This window comes from Lepidochelys olivacea, assembly GCF_965140295.1.
Source record: "Lepidochelys olivacea isolate rLepOli2 genome assembly, chromosome: 6".
Classification (NCBI taxonomy): Eukaryota; Metazoa; Chordata; order Testudines; family Cheloniidae; genus Lepidochelys; species Lepidochelys olivacea.
This window is the reverse complement of record NC_140416.1, coordinates 113772747-113791724: the sequence shown is the minus strand read 5'-3', so window position 1 is coordinate 113791724 and position 18978 is coordinate 113772747. Positions and strand designations below refer to the sequence as shown.

Sequence of the window (18978 nt, the reverse complement as noted above, 5' to 3'; positions counted from 1 at the left end):
CTCACACCCCGCGGCCTCCTCTCCGTTCCCCGCTGGGCCGACTGGGACCCCGCCTTGCTCCCGCTCCCGCGCCCCTTCTCCTGCACTGCGTCACTCTGCCCACTGGGCCCGCAGCACGCGCCGCCTGGCGCCCCCGCTCAGCCCGCCGACCCTGCGGAGCCGGCCTGCGCCGGCGGGGCCCAGCTCGCCACCTACGTGCGGGGGGTGGGGACGGCTCGCGCCCGCAGCTGTTTGACATTCAGAGATCAAGCCGGGGAGGCGGTTAGGGAAACACAGTTACTTGCGTAACCACCACCCAGAAAGTCTCTCGAGCGGCTACTGGTTCCATCGTCCAACGCATTGCTCGAATCCTATTGGGTAACGGTGACATCAATCCCCAACCTCCAGACAAGCGTCCGCTGGAAGTTTCTGGTAGAGTCAGGGAGCGGGGCGGGGGCAAAGGGGAACCAAGCGAAGTGATTGGCCAAGCCGGCGTGCAGGCTACAAATATGTATTGGACGAAAAAGACAAAGAAGAGGCACAGTAAAACTATTGGTCTAGAGAATAAGACTTTGCGAAGGGATTGGTCAGAACGGCAACACGGTGATGATTGGTCAGCAGGTGCCGGGCGGATCTTCTGCCGGGTTTCACAGTGGTGATTGGTCAAGGATCGGAGGCGAGCAAGCTGATTGGGAGGTGGGGTTCTGGCAGGTTCCAGAAGAAGACGAGCGGCCACTATAAAAGACGGTGAGCAAGGGAGTAACGGTAGATCGCGCCGTAGTTACTGAGAAGAGCGCCCTTTGGAGCGGCAGCCGAGCGAGCCACCACCATGTCTGGTAAAGTGCCTGCCATTGGCATCGATCTGGGCACCACGTACTCCTGCGTGGGTGTCTTTCAACACGGCAAGGTAGAGATCATTGCCAACGACCAGGGCAACCGCACCACGCCTAGCTACGTGGCCTTCACCGACACCGAGCGCCTCATCGGGGATGCCGCCAAGAACCAGGTTGCCATGAACCCCACCAACACCATCTTCGACGCCAAGCGCCTCATCGGCCGAAAGTACGAAGACACCACGGTGCAGTCCGACATGAAACACTGGCCTTTCCGCGTGGTGAGCGAGGGCGGCAAGCCCAAGGTGCAGGTGGAGTACAAGGGCGAGAACAAGACCTTCTTCCCCGAGGAGATCAGCTCCATGGTGCTCACCAAGATGAAGGAGATCGCGGAGGCCTACCTGGGCCGCAAGGTGCAGAACGCCGTCATCACCGTGCCCGCCTACTTCAACGACTCCCAGCGCCAGGCCACCAAAGACGCTGGCACCATCACCGGCCTCAACGTGCTGCGTATCATCAACGAGCCCACGGCGGCCGCCATAGCCTATGGGCTGGACAAGAAAGGCACTGGGGCCGGCGAGAAGAACGTGCTTATCTTCGACTTGGGCGGCGGCACCTTCGATGTCTCCATCCTCACCATCGAGGACGGCATCTTCGAGGTGAAGTCCACGGCCGGGGACACCCACCTCGGCGGCGAGGACTTTGACAACCGCATGGTGAACCACTTCGTGGAGGAGTTCAAGCGCAAGCACAAGCGGGACATCGGCAGCAACAAGCGGGCTGTGCGGCGGCTGCGCACTGCCTGCGAGCGGGCCAAGCGCACGCTGAGCTCCTCCACCCAGGCTAGCATCGAGATCGACTCGCTGTTCGAGGGCATCGACTTCTACACTTCCATCACCCGCGCCCGCTTCGAGGAGCTCAACGCCGACCTCTTCCGCGGCACTTTGGAGCCCGTGGAGAAGGCCCTGCGCGATGCCAAGCTAGACAAGGGCCAGATCCAGGAGATCGTGCTGGTGGGCGGCTCCACCCGCATCCCCAAGATCCAAAAGCTCCTGCAGGACTTTTTCAACGGCAAGGAGCTCAACAAGAGCATCAACCCCGACGAGGCTGTAGCTTATGGCGCCGCAGTGCAGGCTGCCATCCTCATGGGGGACAAGTCTGAGAACGTGCAGGACTTGCTGCTGCTCGATGTCACGCCTCTGTCCTTGGGCATCGAGACAGCCGGCGGGGTGATGACTGCCCTCATCAAGCGCAACACCACCATCCCCACCAAGCAGACCCAGATCTTCACCACCTACTCCGACAACCAGAACAGCGTCCTGGTGCAGGTGTACGAGGGCGAGAGGGCCATGACGAAGGACAACAATCTGCTGGGCAAGTTCGACTTGACCGGCATCCCCCCAGCTCCCCGCGGCGTCCCCCAGATCGAGGTCACCTTCGATATAGACGCCAACGGTATCCTGAATGTCACTGCCTCCGACAAGAGCACGGGTAAAGAGAATAAAATCACCATCACCAACGACAAGGGCCGCCTCAGCAAGGATGACATTGACCGAATGGTGCAGGACGCAGAGAAGTACAAGGCGGAGGACGAAGCTAATCGCGACAGGGTGGCCGCCAAGAACTCCCTCGAGTCCTACACCTACAACATGAAGCAGACCGTGGAGGACGAGAAGCTGAAGGGAAAGATCAGCGACCAAGACAAGCAGAAGGTGCTCGACAAATGCCAGGAGGTGGTCACCTGGCTTGACCGCAACCAGATGGCCGAGAAAGAAGAGTACGAGCACAAACAGAAGGAGCTGGAGAAGCTCTGCAACCCCATCGTCACCAAACTGTACCAGGGAGGAGCCGCCCCACCCGGTGGCGCCGGGGGACCCACCATTGAAGAAGTGGACTAGCCTAGACTGGACTGAACGCTACACTGTTCAGGGACAGTTATTTTTTTCCCATTTTTCCGTTTTACTTTCGTTCCTAACCTTAAAAAGTCAGTGTCAATGACAGTTTATTCTGTTTGGATGTGCATAGGAAGCTGAGACAGATCTGCTTCTATGTGCTTACAAAGAAGGCAGTCCAGCTTGATAAGGTTAGTAGCAGATAAGTTTTTGTTAACTCAGATACAAATGCTAGTATTCTTCAGGGTGTTGTCTTTATATGTTCAGTGTCTTCTCTGAAGTGCCCACTTGATCGTTATTGTTGACAAACATTTCAAGTTATGCATGGAGAATGTTTACCAAACGCTTTAAAAATACTTGCCGGTCCGGCATCTGGAAATTTTGGTAATAAAATAAATATTTAAAGCATACATTTTTCTCCTTTTTTTTGTATTTTATTTTGGTAGTTACGATTAAAATGTTAAAGGCTCGTGCTTCTCATAAGAGGGTGGTAAGAAGGTGTTGAGACTTAAAGAAGAATTAATTTACTATGGGTTTGTCATAGAAACCACTTACTAGTAGTAGTGCATTACAGGCAACGTCCTAACTGTAAAGCGCATGTGGGTGGGTGGCTGTCCTAGGGCAGCAAGTCTGTTAATCACTCGGAGGCTGTCAGCTTTCCCAGCTTCTCATAAACCTCTCCCAAGAGGGGATTGGAGAGCAGCGTATGCTGCAAAAACTTTGTCTTACTGTCCTAATTAACTGTAGCTGTTCAACTCTCAGCTGGGCTGGTGAAAATGGTGGGTGTGTTATAACACTTGATGATGGGTGTAAAGGGCTTACCAAACTCGTTTAGCTTCGGGACTCTGGCCAGCCCAGGGGCGGCCAGCTAGCTTGGGTAAGAGGATTAGAGAAACCTTGGCTGCCTTACCCGCTACAGAAAGCTAGATTCTGCGTCTAAAAAGCAATAAACTCGTGACCGGCAGCGTAAATGCACTCTAAAACCAGCCCGCTGATACTTCAATATGGTAGCTAACCTCTCCGGGGGCGGAGGAACGGTGTGGTGGGTTGTAACTAACTCGCAGAATCAGCTTGCAGGCTATCCAGCGAGAATAGGGATTTAAACTGGCTGACTTCCCAGAGCCCACAACTGCAAGAGAAACTAATCATGGAAAGGGTTTAAAGTGCACTTCGGTGTTTAAACTGTCTTGCCATTCCTGTTTAGTAAACATCTAGCCTACTAAGAATTAACTGAATTACCAACCCCAGCGTTGAGTTGAACTCGAATGCAGGGCACTACTTTAGAAAAAACCAACCCCACAAACTCCTACAGCAATATTATAGCAGAAAACTATCTGGATGGTATTTCCTGGTTGGTAGGAAAGTGCATAGCCACTTGGGAGCACTGGCTTAAACTGCAACTTAACTCTAGATTGCAAATTGTCAATCAGATCAACCTCATGTGTTTGGAAACAAAATGTGCAAGTTCATAACCCTACAATTTCAAAGTATAGATCAAAACTAGATTCTCTTCCCCCCCCCCCCGTAGTAGTAAGCAAGATTTAATGCAGTGAAGCTCTTTTTCCACACCCTAAAGACTGGTCAGATTAACAAAAGTGAGGCAAAGTTTGTATTTGAGCTACCCTTGAGTGATAGCAACTTTTGTGTCAGCTCAACTATATATGCTGTATGATTTAAGAACTAAGGGGTCTGTTAAAGACCTAGACTTGTTTTACCTACTTATTAATCAAATGACAGCTCAATACTAACTGTATTTCAGACTGGTCACAATGACCTAAGTTGAACCCTAGTCTATGGAGTCTCAGTAGATAAGCTTGCCAAAAATGAGGGACCCAATAATAATTCAAGATATATACTTGAACTGTTTATCTGGAGGTTGGCCAAATTTACTTTGACAAGTTTCACATTTATTCCTAAGGCTTTTAAGTGTAACAAATGCTAGTTGATAGTTAAAGAATAACTACTCTTCCATGTAGTATGTCTTTCCTTTTCTCCCCTCCCCCCCCCAGCACTTTTTGATTTGCTGAAATGCTCCCATCCCCTTTTCTCCAAGTAGAAAGAGCACCTGAAACATTAGATCTGTGAAAGATGCTATCAAAGCTAATAGTTGCAAGGACACATCTTCTGTTTTCCTTCTAACATTAAAATCAAGGGCTGAGTAAACCTCCTGAGTTAACATCTATTTAATGAAAGATATGGTCTCTCCCTTTAGGTGAATCAATAACCGGATTTTTTCTGGCAAGTGATCAGCGCGGGTGGGGGAGAGAGGATAGCCTTTATTTTATTTTTCCATGCTTATTTAAGTGCAGTAAGAAGCACATTTTGCTGAATGAATGCCTGCAATAGCCATTATGACCCTCCTCTCCCTGTGTGGGTTCCCCCCTGCCAGCCCAATCTACTTTGTTTACACTAGAAAAACTAGTACTCCAGGAATACTGTGAAGACTAGTCCTGAAAGGGGTAGGGGTAAGGGGTTTGTCAGATTGCCAAACATGGTAGTTAAAACACCCCACTTCAGGGACTATACATAGCGCTGGACAGCTGTATTGAACCTAGAATAAGGTTACCAAGTTGTCTAGTGTAGACACACCCAAATTGTATGAGAGCTATAAGTGCATAGTGGCTACTATATACTTTTAAGGTTGGGAAAATGTTTTAAGTCTCAAGACACATTTTAGCCTTTCAAATGTGACACAAACAAGAGGGGGGGAAATGCCCAAGGAAGCTCACAGAATTCAGTGCTTTAGATTTTTTTCTCACTTGGATAAAACAGACTGACAAAGTCAAATATGACATTTCCTATGCTGTTAATATTACAATTAAACTAAAACCTTAGTAGTGAAATCCTGGCCTCACTATTGTCAATTGCAGAACTCCCACTCCCCTGGTGAAATGCAATAGGGTGAGATTTCACACAGGATTCCTCCAGGAAATGGGTAAATATCCAGAAAAAGTGATCATCCTTTGTAATTAGGGAGAGCTGAAGGAGTATGCCTAAGTTTAAGGAATAGAGAAGGGCTTCACATTTTAAAAATTATTTGGTCTAAAATCTGGCAGATTAACTATCCCATAGTCAGCCTCTCTCATTCTTAGTGGTGTTCCCTCACTTTGTCAAAAGCATTTCACTCCCAAATTTTATTTCTGCTTCAACCAGGCTTTGCAAAACATGCCTGATCAAAGTCATGGCCACAAATAGAAGTGCTTAATTACAGTTTAGGGTGTAGCTGTTCTTGATATTTGTTCAAATTTGAAAAACTGTTACAGTACTGTGGACAGAAAAAACCTCTAGTGCTAGAGGTTAATAAGCCTAACTGGTTGCATTGCATAGAGAAGTAAAGAGATGCTATTGCCTGTACCTGCAGTGTTGGGGTGCCCCATAGCTTCTGAATGCTCTGATTGCTGATGTTAGTTTTTGTTTATAAATGGAGGGAAGAGTGGACAAGGACATAAAATGACTTCGAAAAATAAGGCGGGGGAGCTGGTGACCTGCTTCATAATGGAGTGTGCAGTAGCATGAGAGGGGTGTCTCCAGGATCAACTAGGTTAGAGAGAGGTCTGAGAAAGCTGAGGAGTGGACTGGCTGGTTACTTGCTCCCAAGCCAGGAGTGGAAAGAGCTCCCTGCAAACTGCATGCTCCAGAACGCATTACAACCTCCAGGGTCTGTTTTAGACTTAATATGCAGGGCTGCAGCTGTGCTGACTCCCAGTCCCTTCTAATAGCTCAAAAAGCAGAAGTGGCTGTATTCTAACAGTCTCTGTTTTCTTGTCAGCAGACCTTGGAAAGGGCACAGCAGGTTCTTGCTGGGATCCTCCTGTCATTTATATAAATATTGTGTCTAAAAAGTTCAGTGCATTGTCTGATATGACCTGAGAGCAGAAACCTTTGAAAGAAATGTGCAATTTACTGATTCTGGTTTGTGTCCTTCCCATTCTCTGCTGCTGTCTCTCCCCGACACATACATACACACACACACACACACACACACACAAGGAAAAGCACTCAGAGAATTTGCTTTTTCCATGTAGATACTACACATAACATTATGTAGAAGGCACCAAATTAAAGAAGTGCATGCACACCTTTTTAAAGCAGACTTATTTCAAAGCTCCTTTCTTCAGACTTGGCATGTACATAGCAGTAAGCTAACTTTTTAAATTAATAATTTTTTGGTTGAGTTTAAAAAAAACCAAGAGCCTTGGTGGTTAAATATCCCTTCTTAACGTAACTCCAATGCTGGGATTGATTTTGCTCAACTGACTCCATCAGAAAGTAGCTGTAAAGTGGTGGCTTAAACTAGACTATTCTTTCAACACCAATGTGAGGATACAGTTGTGCAGACATATTTGCAGATGTAAGAACATGTTTAATTTCTACATATAAAACAGCATTCAAAACCCACAAGATCTTCTCCCTTACATGGCCCAAGTCTTTCCTTTGTCTATATTGTGCTGCTCTCCTTTACCCTCTACTGCAGTAGTGGAGTGGGGAAATCTGCAGACTTTTCCTCCTCTTGGTGTGAGAGAGAGCGTGTGCACGCACCACAAAGGGGTTTGGATAGTGGCAGGCAATGATAGGAGCTCCATTTTCTCCCCCTTTCGATGGCTGAAGGCAGCCTCAACCTCTTTTAATTTGTTGGGTTTTTTTAGTTTGAAATATTGACGTTGTCCCACGTGTTCTGGGGAGGGAGAACTCTTCATCTGCCATTGCTGTTCAGCTGCCCTCAAGGTATTGTGGTCCTTAAGCAAAGGGAAGAAAGCAAAGAATTTTTTTTTTAAAGTAACAGACACTTCTGAAATGTTCTGCTTAAGAAAACTGACTGTGTGTGTTTACTTAGAGGGGGACACAATAAATGGTAAAACCAATTTTGTTTACCTGCCTCACTATTAAGCGGATGACTTTTCTTGCTAATAAAAACAAAGTTTTTTTTCACTTTTCATGAAGGGAGAGTAGAGAAAAGTGACTGTGTCCCAAATGCATCCGTTGGTTCTGGTCTTTGAGTCCATCCCAAGTCTTTGTGCAACTAAGACGGTGACAGATGAATAAGCAAATATATTGAACTGTGGTTGTGTTAGTTTCAATTTCATTCAACCTAAGAACATAAGTGATCTCTCTCACCTGCCATTCATCTCCACCCTCTACAAACAGAGGCTAGGGACACCATTCCTCACCCATCCTGGCTAATAGCCGTTAATGGACTTAACCGCCATGAATTTATCCAGTTCTCTTTTAAACCCTGTTATAGTCCTAGCCTTCACAACCTCCTCAGGCAAGGAGTTCCACAGGTTGACTGTGCGCTGAGTGAAGAAGAACTTCCTTTTATTTGTTTTAAACCTGCTACCCATTAATTTCATTTGGTGGCCCTTAGTTCTTATATTATGGGAACAAGTAAATAACTTTTCCTTATTCACTTTCTCCACACCACTCATGATTTTATAGACCTCTATCATATCCTCCCTTAGTATCCTCTTTTCCAAGCTGAAAAGTCCTAGCCCCTTCAATCTCGCCTCATATGGGACCCGTTCCAAACCCCTAATCATTTTAGTTGACCTTTTCTGAACCTTTTCTAATGCCAGTATATCTTTTTTGAGATGAGGGGACCACATCTGTACGCAGTATTCAAGATGTGGGCGTACCATGGATTTATATAGGGGCAATAAGATATTCTCCGTCTTATTTTCTATCCCATTTTTAATGATTCCTAACATCCTGTTTGCTTTTTTGACTGTCGCTGCACACTGCGTGGACGTCTTCAGAGAACTATCCACAATGACTCCAAGCTCTTTCTCCTGATTAGTTGTAGCTGAATTAGCCCCCATCATATTGTATGTATAGTTGGGGTTATTTTTCCAGAGTGCATTATTTTACATTTATCCACATTACATTTCATTTGCCATTTTGTTCCCCAATCACTTAGTTTTGTGAGATCTTTTTGAAGTTCTTCACAATCTGCTTTGGTCTTAACTATCTTGAGCAGTTTAGGATCATCTGAAAACTTTGCCACCTCACTGTTCACCCCTTTCTCCAGATCATTTATGAATAAGTTGAATAGGATTGGTCCTAGGACTGACCCTTGGGGAACACCACTAGTTACCTCTCTCCATTCTGAAAATTTACCATTTATTCCTGCCCTTTGTTCCCTGTCTTTTAACCAGTTCTCAATCCATGAAAAGATCTTCCCGCTTATCCCAATTGAACACATTGGTGGGAGTGGGGTGGGTGATAGCCAATGTTGGCTATGAAGCAAAGTTCAAAATCACTGAAGGGTTTTTCCACATTTCTGGAAATTACAACAGGAACAGGCGAGGGGAGGGATAGCTCAGGGGGTTTGAGCATTAGCCTGCTAAACCCAGGGTTGTGAGTTCAATCCTTGAGGGGGCCATTTAGGGATCTGGGGCAAAAATTGGGGATTGGTCCTGCTTTGAGCAGGGGGTTGGACTAGATGACCTCCTGTGGTCCCTTCCAACCCTGATATTCTATGATCTCTGTACAGATGGATTTCTAATATCTCATGTATTTTTGGCTTAGGCCTTGTCTGCACTGTGAATGCCTTACTGGGTACAGCTATTCCAACAGAACCCCCAAGACAGACGAAGTTTTTCTGTTGGTGTAACAACACTATCCCAAACAACATAAGCTGTGCTGTATGCAGCGTTGTTATAGCTGTGTCGGTCCCATGATATTAGAGCAGGTGGGTAAGATAGTATCTTTTATTGAACTGGTTTCTGGTGGTGAGAGAGACAAGCTTTTGAGCTCAAGAGTGTGGTGTAAGCTCGAAAGCTTGTGCCTCTCACCACCACAAGCTGGCCCAATAAATATTACCTTACCCACCGTGTCCCTCTAATTAGCTCTGCTGACTGTAGCACTCTTCTGTTGGCAGAGCTGTCTTTACATTGGAGAGTTTGCCATGACTAGCGGCTGGGAGTGTGGGTTTTTCGCACCCTTGACGGACAGAGCTATGCTGACAAAAGTTTGTGGTATAGATAGGGCCCTACCAAATTCACAGTCCGTTTTGATCAATTTCATGGTGGTAGGATTTTAAAAGTAGTAAATTTCATGATTTCAGCTATTTAAAGCTGAAATGTCATGGTGTTGTAATTGTAGGTAGGGACCTGATCCAAAAATAAGTTGGGGGTGGGGGTGTCAGAAGGTTATTGGGGGGGAGGGGGCGGGTTTGCAGTACTGCTACCCTTCTGTGGTGGGCAGCTGCAAAGCGGCGGCTGCTGGCTGGGATCCCAGCTCTGAAGGCAGAGCCGCTGCCAGCAGCAGCGCAGAAGTAAGGATGGCCTGGTGTGGTATGGCCACCCTGACTTCTGTGCTGCTGCTGGCGGGGCGCTGCCTTCAGAGCTGGTGCCTGGCCAACAGCCGCCGCTCTCTGGTCGCCCAGCTCTGAAGGCAGCGCAGAAGTGAGGGTGGCAATACCGTGACCCCCCTAAAATAACCTTGCAACCCACCTGCAACTTTCTTTTGGGTCAGGACTCTGAATTTGAGAAACACTGGTCTCCCTCTTGAAATCTGTATAATATAGGGTAAAAGCACACACAAGCCCAGATTTCATGGTCTGTGACACATTTTTCATTTGATTTTGTTAGTATAGACCATTTAGTGTCCCTCTCCTTACCCTACTCTTTCTCACATAGTTCAGGATGTGCTGGTGCGCAGTATCAATCCACTTCAAAGTGTCTCCGGTTGGGTACCCCAGAAATGAGAAACCTAAAATCACTAGTCACTGTTGAAAATCTTGACCAAATTTTCTGGTTTTTAGGATGTGTCTAGAAACTTTAAAATATTTTTCAAGGGCATTTTATTTTTCATTTAGCAAATTAATTATTTTCCCACGGGCCCTGTCCACATGGAAATGTGCTAACTCATGCTAGCAATCATAGTTCCCTTTTCCACTATATAAATCCCTTGGAAAGGGATAGAGTAACAACAAACAACAAAGAGTCCGGTGGCAGTGAGGTTTTTACCCACGAAAGCTTATGCTCAAATAAATCTGTTAGTCTTTAAGGTGCCATTTCAAACAGGGCCTTGTTGTTTTTGTGGATACAGACTAACACGGCTAACCCCGATAAGTAACAACAAAGTTAATCCCCAACACTTGGTGTAGACTACTCATGTTTTAACCACGTCTTTGAATGGTGGTAAAGCCTTGGCCATGTCTATCACTCCCAGGGCACAGAAGAAGGGATATTTTGCCTATTAGGTTTTGTTATAGTAAAATTGTGTCATGTAGGGGGAAAACGTGTTTCCACTATAAAGAAAGATGGCCAGGACTTATGGAAAAGTCGTGTAAAAATTAATAAGGAGGAAACTAACAAGAGTATGTAGAAATTATTTTCAAAACATACAGAATTGAATAGAGGAGATCTTGTCTATATTTTTAAATCATCCTTTATAATTCTATACCAGGAATATAATTGTTAAATTCTATAGGATGGTTAGAAACCAGGTTATTTTTAGGGCTGTAAATTGCAATTAACACAATTGCAATTAATGCAAAACAAATTAACTAGATTTTAAAAATAGTTGTGATCAATCACCGTTTTAATTGCACTGTTAATAATAGATACCCATTTTAATTTTGTATAAATATTTTTGGATTTTTTCTACATTTCCAATATATTGATTTCAGTTATAAACAGAATACAAAGTGTACAGTGCTCACTTTATATTATTTTCTATTACAAATATTTGCACTTAAATATGTGAATATGATCAAAGAAATAGTATTTTTCAATTCACCTCACACAAGTACTGTAGTGCAATCTCTTTATCGTGAAAGTGCAATTTACAAATGTAGATTTTTTTTACATAACTGCACTAAAACCAAAACAATGTCAAACGTTAGTCTACAAATCCACTCAGTCCTCGTACCTGTTGTTTAGCCAATTGCTAAGACAAACAAATATGTTCATATTTATGGGAGATAATGCTGCCTGCTTCTTATCTACAATGTCACCTGAAAGTTAGAACAGGTGTTAGCATGGCACTGTTGAAGCCAGTGTTGTTTTGACACATGACCAGAAAGGCTTAAGCATCCTGTAGGATAAGTTTCAGAGTAACAGCCGTGTTAGTCTGTATTCGCAAAAAGAAAAGGAGTACTTGTGGCACCTTAGAAACTAACCAATTTATTTGAGCATAAGCTTTCGTGAGCTACAGCTCACCTCATCGGATGTAGGATAAATGACTCAAATTCAACCCTTAAAGACATATAGGGAGATAATTTTTGTGTATTTGCATATATATTGGTAGTAGTCAACAATGTAATCAACAGTCCCCGTCTATGATGTATTCTGTTCATTCAGAGATCAAAAGAACATCCTAGCATTTAAATGACTGTAAACACGGGATATCGTATTCATCTCTCTTTGAAATGTATAGCTGATCATCTGCGAAGGGTGAAAAACAGGCAATTGCCTTATATTAATTCGTAAAAAGAAAAGGAGTACTTGTGGCACCTTAGAGACTAACCAATTTATTTGAGCATGAGCTTTCGTGAGCTACAGCTCACTTCATCGGATGCGTACCGTGGAAACTGCAGTAGACATTATATACACACACAGACCATGAAACAATACCCCCTCCCACCCCACTGTCCTGCTGGTAATAGCTTATCTAAAGTGATCATCAAGTTGGGCCATTTCCAGCACAAATCCAGGTTTTCTCACCCTCCGCTCCCCCCCACACAAACTCACTCTCCTGCTGGTAATAGCCCATCCAAAGTGACCACTCTCCACAATGTGTATGATAATCAAGGTGGGTCATTTCCAGCACAAATCCAGGTTCTCTCACCCCCTCACCCCCCTCCAAAAACCCCACACACAAACTCAATCTCCTGCTGGTAATAGCTTATCCAAAGTGACCACTCTCCCTACAATGTGCATGATAATCAAGCTTATCATAATCATTTGACAGCCCTAGTTATTTTCTGTAAGTTCTGTAGGACTTCTCCATGCGATTGACACCTTTGCTTTCCACCAAGTACTAAATCAAAATCCAAGTTGTGAAAATATGTATAGGTAATATTAATGTGCATGATGTGGTGCTTGAATATTTCTTCTTTTTCACATGTGGCATAATACAAACAAAAGTTCCTTGTTGGAATCACAAAGCAAATGTCTGGCTAGATAAATATATCTGATAACCACTAACATTCATCTGATGAAGCCACAGAGAAGAGAGGAATCACATCAGATTGTCAGAAAGAATGTGCAGTTGGTTTTTCCAGCTTTCGAAATTCAGACTTCATTCCTCTGTAATACTTGGCAATAGTCATTCTGATTTCCCTAGAACGTTTGTATTCAAGACTCGAAAGCCAGTGTTGCTTTTGACTATCAGTGTTAGCAAGTTCACTTTCATAGCCTCTATTAATAAACTGGACAGGGCAGAGGCAGCTTTGTCGGGGTCTAAAGCTGCATAACTGTGGTGGTGTTTGTGCATTACAGTAGGGTCAGGATAATAGGGAGGACAAAAGTTATCTAATGGAGCCAGCAACAAGGCTATTCAACTACTGTCTGGTTTGGGGATACTCCAAATATTCAGTGAAAAGCAGCAGCACTGGCAAAAGATGTAAATTTGAAGCCTCTTCATGCTGGAAAAAAAAGAATGAGCAAATTCAATTTTGCACAAATGAAAAGTGGAAAATCCACAGCCACACTAATCTTAATATGCCCCCAAGCATGCTCTTTTATTCTGTTCTACAGTATGGTCCTGCTTTTAATGAACAGAAGAGAGTACTTGGCTAGTATACTGTATAGCAAGGGAATAAGTATTAGCTACTGTGAACTTTAATTTTTGGACCCTTTGTTTCTAATGCAAAACAGCAATGCACATAAGAGACTAATAGTCCCAGGGAAACCAGTGCTGACATTCAATCAGCCCCAGGGAAGGGAGGAAGAAAGTAGTATGAGGGGTCTGGAGACCAGAGGGCACACCTGACGTGGAAAAGGGCAAAGAGAGAGACAGAAAAGGGACACCACTGGATGGTGAGTCAGTGATATTTTTGTTATAGGACTCATGTACTACTTGCTTTCCAGTTATGGACAGATTGAATAAGCTGCTCAGTGAGCCCCATTCAGTGTGTGCATTGAATGAAGCAGGGGTTGAATGGAAAAAAATGAGGATGTGATCATGTAATTATCCTATATCATAATGCATATGCACACGGGAACTGAATTAAAGTTGCATGGGCAACCTCAGTACTGGTGTTTACTGACTTTTGGGTGCTTTACCTTAATAATGCTCTTCTAATGTGTGTGTGTGAGAGAGAGAGAGAAATTTTGTAGGTTTTTAAAAGAGCAAACTGAAAAACAAAAAACAGAAATTCCATCATGTGGCATCATATTGACACCCATAAGGGTCATCATGAGGACTGGAACCTTAAGCGCGCGCGGGTCTCTGGCTCTTGAGCTGCACTCGATAGCCGTAGTAAATTGTCATCCTCTCTGTGCAGCAGAACTCGAGAGGAATGGGACACCTTGCCTGTGGGTTCATAGATATCTGTTGACATGGAGGAATGGTGAGACTCAGGAATCTCGGGTTTCATTCCAGGATCTGGAGGGGAGTGTGGTCTAATGGGCACACACACTGGTGCCCCATCCCCTCTAACATGTTCCTGTTCCAAGCTGTCTATTCCCTACCCCGGATCCTCCCAGTCTCATTCTTGTCATCTACCCAATCCTAGTCTGTACTCCTCAGGAGTCTCTTCCCAGTCTGAGTCTCCTTGCCCAGGCAGTCCTAATCTCCCCCTCCTGGCATCTTGTCTGATCTGTGTATCTCTCTGTCCTCCAGATTGCCACCCCATGTGTCTATATTGGTCATGCCACCTACCTGACAGTCTCCCAGGCTCCTCATCCAATCTCAGTGTCTCCACTAACAATGGCTTGTCACAGTCTGTTTGCCCAGCCAGACCCAGTTCTGCCCCCCATCCCAGCTCCTCATCAGATCAGTCTTCCCTTCCCCTTCCTCCTTCTCCCACCCGTCTGATTTGCAGCCCCAGAGTCCCTCGTCCACCAGTTCACAGTTCCTTGTGCCAGCCTCCAGTCTCCCCTTAACTCCTCAGGCTCCTTGTCCCAGTCTAACCCGCCCTCCCCTCACCACTTGTCCAGCTCCTGCCCCACTCTGCATTTGAAACAGGCAGCTGCTTCTTCCAAACTGCCTGGTGTCAGCCTAGGAGAGTCAGGTTCCTTGCTCTCAGCTCGGGTGCCTCAACCCAGACCCTGGGTCCTGGCACAGTCTGAAGCAGCTTAGAGCTTCAGTTACCAGGAAAGTCTTAGTCTGCCTGGGCTGGAGAATGCTCAGTGAGGATGGAATATCGGGAGGGGGGGGAATTTAGCGGACTCTAGCAAGTCTCTACTGAGCATGTGCAAACAAAAAGCTTTCCAAAAGCTTAAGACTTGGCCAAATTTGGGTGGATTTTCACGGGGATGACAAAAGGCACCTTCCTGACACAAAGGCCACTCACCTTGCCAAATTTCAAGTCCCTGATCAAAACCAGTGGGGCATTAGAACTTCTCAAAGAAAAGGTCACCAGAAATTTGCAACACGGACAAAGCAATGTATTTTTTCACTAACCTCATTCTTGGAACAACAACTATTTTACATAAAATTTATTACAAATATTCAGCCCGAGGCAGACACTTGATATGGAAAATTTCAGCCTAAATGGTTAACGTTTGGGAAAGTCACAAACAACTGAAAACAGGGCCTTATGATAGAAAGTGTTGGGCAACCTTAATATTAGGCAATACTACCAGGCTGGCCTATAATGTGGTATCCCCACCTCACACACTCACCATCTTGGGTGCAGGAGGTGAGTATGCAAAAAATTCCCCTAGAGCACTAGTTCCAGACCCACCTGAACCTTCCAGGGTGAAATGGGTAAGAGCCTCAGTTTTGACATAGCAAACATATAACTGTGCTCAATCAATGCTGTCCTTCTGTGATCACTGTGAGCCATGGAAACTGTATGGTGGGAGAGGATAGGAGTGGGGCAGTGGTCTCACAGTTTCAGTTAGAGGGTGGTCTGTGCGGGAGCTGTGTTACATTTCTGTGGTCCCTCTCTCCATGGAGGAGAATTTCCCCTTTAAGAGAGGAGGATCCCAAGGACACCTGCGGTAAGGGGGTGCCAAAGTCCTAGAGCCACTGAGGAAGCACTCTGGCCTTGTGTTATCTCTCACTAGCTGGAATGTAAAAGGAGCCATTTGCTTACCTAGCAGAGGGCATGAAATCTCGTAAGACTCTGTTGTTCTTTTAAATTCACCATGCACTGACTGCTATAAGAATAGCTGGCCATTCAAAAATGTCCTTTAAGACTTTGAAACTTTAGCACCCCCTCAGAGTTGGCCCATTGCCTTCTCTGCAGACTACAGCAGGCTTGGCTTGCAGAATTATACACTCATAAAAATGCTTTGTAGCAATAACCCAAAGCTCAGTCTTATAATTAGGTTTGGAAGGATTAGCTATTTATTGGGAAGTGTCAGTAAACTGATTTCATCATACACAACTCAACAAAATTTAGGTAGGCAAAGTAGGAAGAATGCTGCTTGACGACTTGTTAGCATTTGATTTAAGGATATTCGCTCTGTATATTTTGACATGTGATATTGACAATTTGTGTTTTAACGATCATAGAGCTTCAATTTTTTGAATCTCAGTGTCTGCTGTCATTAAGTAATTATTCTCTGACCCCTCCTTGACACCCCCCATCACTTATCATACCAGTGAAAATGTAAATAGATAAAAATAAGAAAAAAGCTTTAAAATAAATATTGATAGTGTCCATCTAAATTGTAAATAAATAAAAATTGAATTCTGCCAAGCCGACTTACAATAGTCATACTGCAGTGATTACTGTACCTCTAGCCAGAGATTTATGATATCCATCACCATAGTATCTGAGTCCAGAATGCTGTAGTTTTATTTGAAGGGAAGGCCCATCCCTGGTATGGTTTCTTGCCTGTTTCTGAAATGAATGTAAATGAAAAATGAGGGGCACATGCTTGTGAGTGGCTTAAACCAGTGGTTCTCAACTAGGGTTATGCAGAGGTCTTCCAGGGGGGGTATATCAGCTCATTCACATACAGCCAATGACTTGTTTATACTGCTCAATATACTATACACTGAAATGTAAGTATATTTATATTCCAATTGATTTATTTTATAATTATATGATAAAAATGAAAAAGTAAGCAATTTTTCAGTAATCGTGTGCTGTGACACTTTTGTATATTTTTATATCTGATTTTGTAAGCAAGTAGTATTTAATTGAGATGAAACTTGGGGTACACAAAACAAATCAGACTCCTGAAAGGGTACAGTAGTCTGGAAAGGTTGAGAGCCACTGGCTTAAAGCTTTAAAGAGAAAGATAATTATGCAAAATTAATTTAAGAAAACAGGGCTGTATCCCTAGCTCTGCAACTGACTTCCTGTGTGGCCTTGGGCAAGGCCTTAAAGCTCCTTGTATCTGTGTTCCCATCTGTAAAAGGGTGGTGATAATATTTCCCTAGTTCATAGGAGTGTTATGAGGCTTGAGTCCATTATTATTTCTGAAGCTGTTTGATCTTCTCAGTTGAAAGGACCATCCAAGTAGTAATTTTAATTAGATTAGTTTGCAGATTTCCTGTTGGGATTGTGATAATATTAGCTATAACTATCTAAGAATGGGTTCTCTTGATGATTGCCTCTCTCCCATCTGGCATAGGTAGACCCACAGGCAATCCCCTCCTTCCTTGCCCTTTATTTTAGGCAATGCTTTACAGACCTTCTCCTTTGATGTGGCTTTTAAATTGGCCAAAAGGGCAATCAGCCTCCTGAGGCTGATGACGATGCTACATTATAAACTGTCCAGCAAATGAGCCAGTGACCATCATTTCCATCTCTCTCATTCTTCCTTGTTCAAGATCCTGTTTCTACAGTGCTCCTGACCTCTGCCGTCCTGCGATGGAGAGATCTGAGATTGTTCCAAATCTGCTTATCTCATCCTGAGAAATATGTAGCACTACTGCCAAGCCACCAGAATATACTTGGCAGCCTGTAGTAGCAACTGGAAACACAACATACTTAATGCAATTGTCAAAAAAGGTCACTGGAGAGAAATGTGCAAAGCTCAGAACTGAATTTTCAGAAAGATTCAAGACTTTCTGTCAGCATTTGGGCAGGCACTCTAAAGAGCGCAAGAGATTTGTATCTGTGGTGGCCCTGCTGCAGCATCTCTAAGGGCGGAGGGGGGAGTTAGGTTTAGAAAGTAAACTTTTTCAGGCTAGTTTTTTCCCACGTAGCTTCTTTACTGCAATCTCCATAGTCTTACACAGAGTCATAAAAACCACAGTAATACTCTCCAAAACATCTTTCCCACAGGTAAAACCTGCACTATAGAAATGAATAGGGCACATCAATATACATAAGAGCTGGGTGCATATGTAATAATCCTTCTCCCCCATCCAACTGAGCTATCTATAAATCTTATGTCAGATGCTTTTACCACCTCAGAGTGCACCTTAGGCCTAGTCTACACTTTTAAGTTTTGCTGATATAGCTACACGGGCTAAACCCACCGACTGTAGATGCAGCTTAGACGAGCAAAAAGAGTGCTTTTGCTGCATACCAGTTCCCTGAGTGAAATAAGCTGCACCAGCCATAGCACATTTCTGCTGGTATAACTGCGTCTACACTAGGCCAGCTGCCTTAGTGCACTTCAAACCTTTCCAGAAGGAAAGGGCAGATCTTGACCGGGGAGCTGGATGGTGCTGCAGGGAGCACTCAGCCCTTTGGTCCCTGGGGACACATTCAAATCTTGAAAGGGCCACACCGAGGGAGGCGGTGCCACCGGGCAGCTACATTCACTGAGGACCTCCTGCGAGGACCGGGTCAGTGACCGGGCACACCCAGGCAGCCCTGTATCATAGAATCATAGAATATCAGGGTTGGAAGGGACCTCAGGAGGGCATCTAGTCCAACCCCCTGCTCAAAAGCAGGACCAATCCCCAATTGTTTTTGCCCCAGATCCCTAAATGGCCCCCTCAAGGATTGAACTCACAACCCCGGGTTTAGCAGGCCAGTGCTCAAACCTCTGCCAGTCTCCCCTCCCAGTCACAACACAAGCCCTAAGGACTGGCCGGAGAGATGTTGTGATTGCACCCGAGGACCCCTGCCCACCTCCATGGGGACGGAGACTCAGCGCTGCCCCCTGGGAGCGGAGCCAGCCAGCCCGAGCGGGGCAGGGCGAACCGACTGCAAGTCCCAGCGTGCGGCGGCGCTCCTTGCGCGCTGGAAC

General features: G+C 45.0%; 1 protein-coding gene and 1 long non-coding RNA gene across 3 annotated transcripts; one reads left to right on the top strand and one right to left on the bottom strand.

Annotated features, from left to right (window-relative positions):
* The first annotated feature begins 680 nt into the window (after nt 1-680).
* Nucleotides 681-3114, top strand: HSPA2 (heat shock protein family A (Hsp70) member 2). Its single transcript, XM_084631505.1, has one exon. It carries the CDS (start codon nt 809-811, stop codon nt 2708-2710), a length of 1902 nt encoding a protein of 633 aa, XP_084487631.1. The 5' UTR covers nt 681-808; the 3' UTR covers nt 2711-3114.
* Nucleotides 3115-7107: 3993 nt separating this feature from the next.
* LOC311522213 lies at nt 7108-18949 on the bottom strand. Of its 2 annotated transcripts, none has more exons than XR_014712079.1 (3): nt 18861-18949; nt 16562-16667; nt 7108-7440 (listed from the first exon to the last, which is right to left on the bottom strand). It is a non-coding gene; the product is annotated as an uncharacterized lncRNA (long non-coding RNA). The 2 variants fall into 2 exon arrangements; XR_014712080.1 differs by lacking the exon at nt 7108-7440 and adding an exon at nt 12858-13295.
* Between the last annotated feature and the right edge of the window lie 29 nt (nt 18950-18978).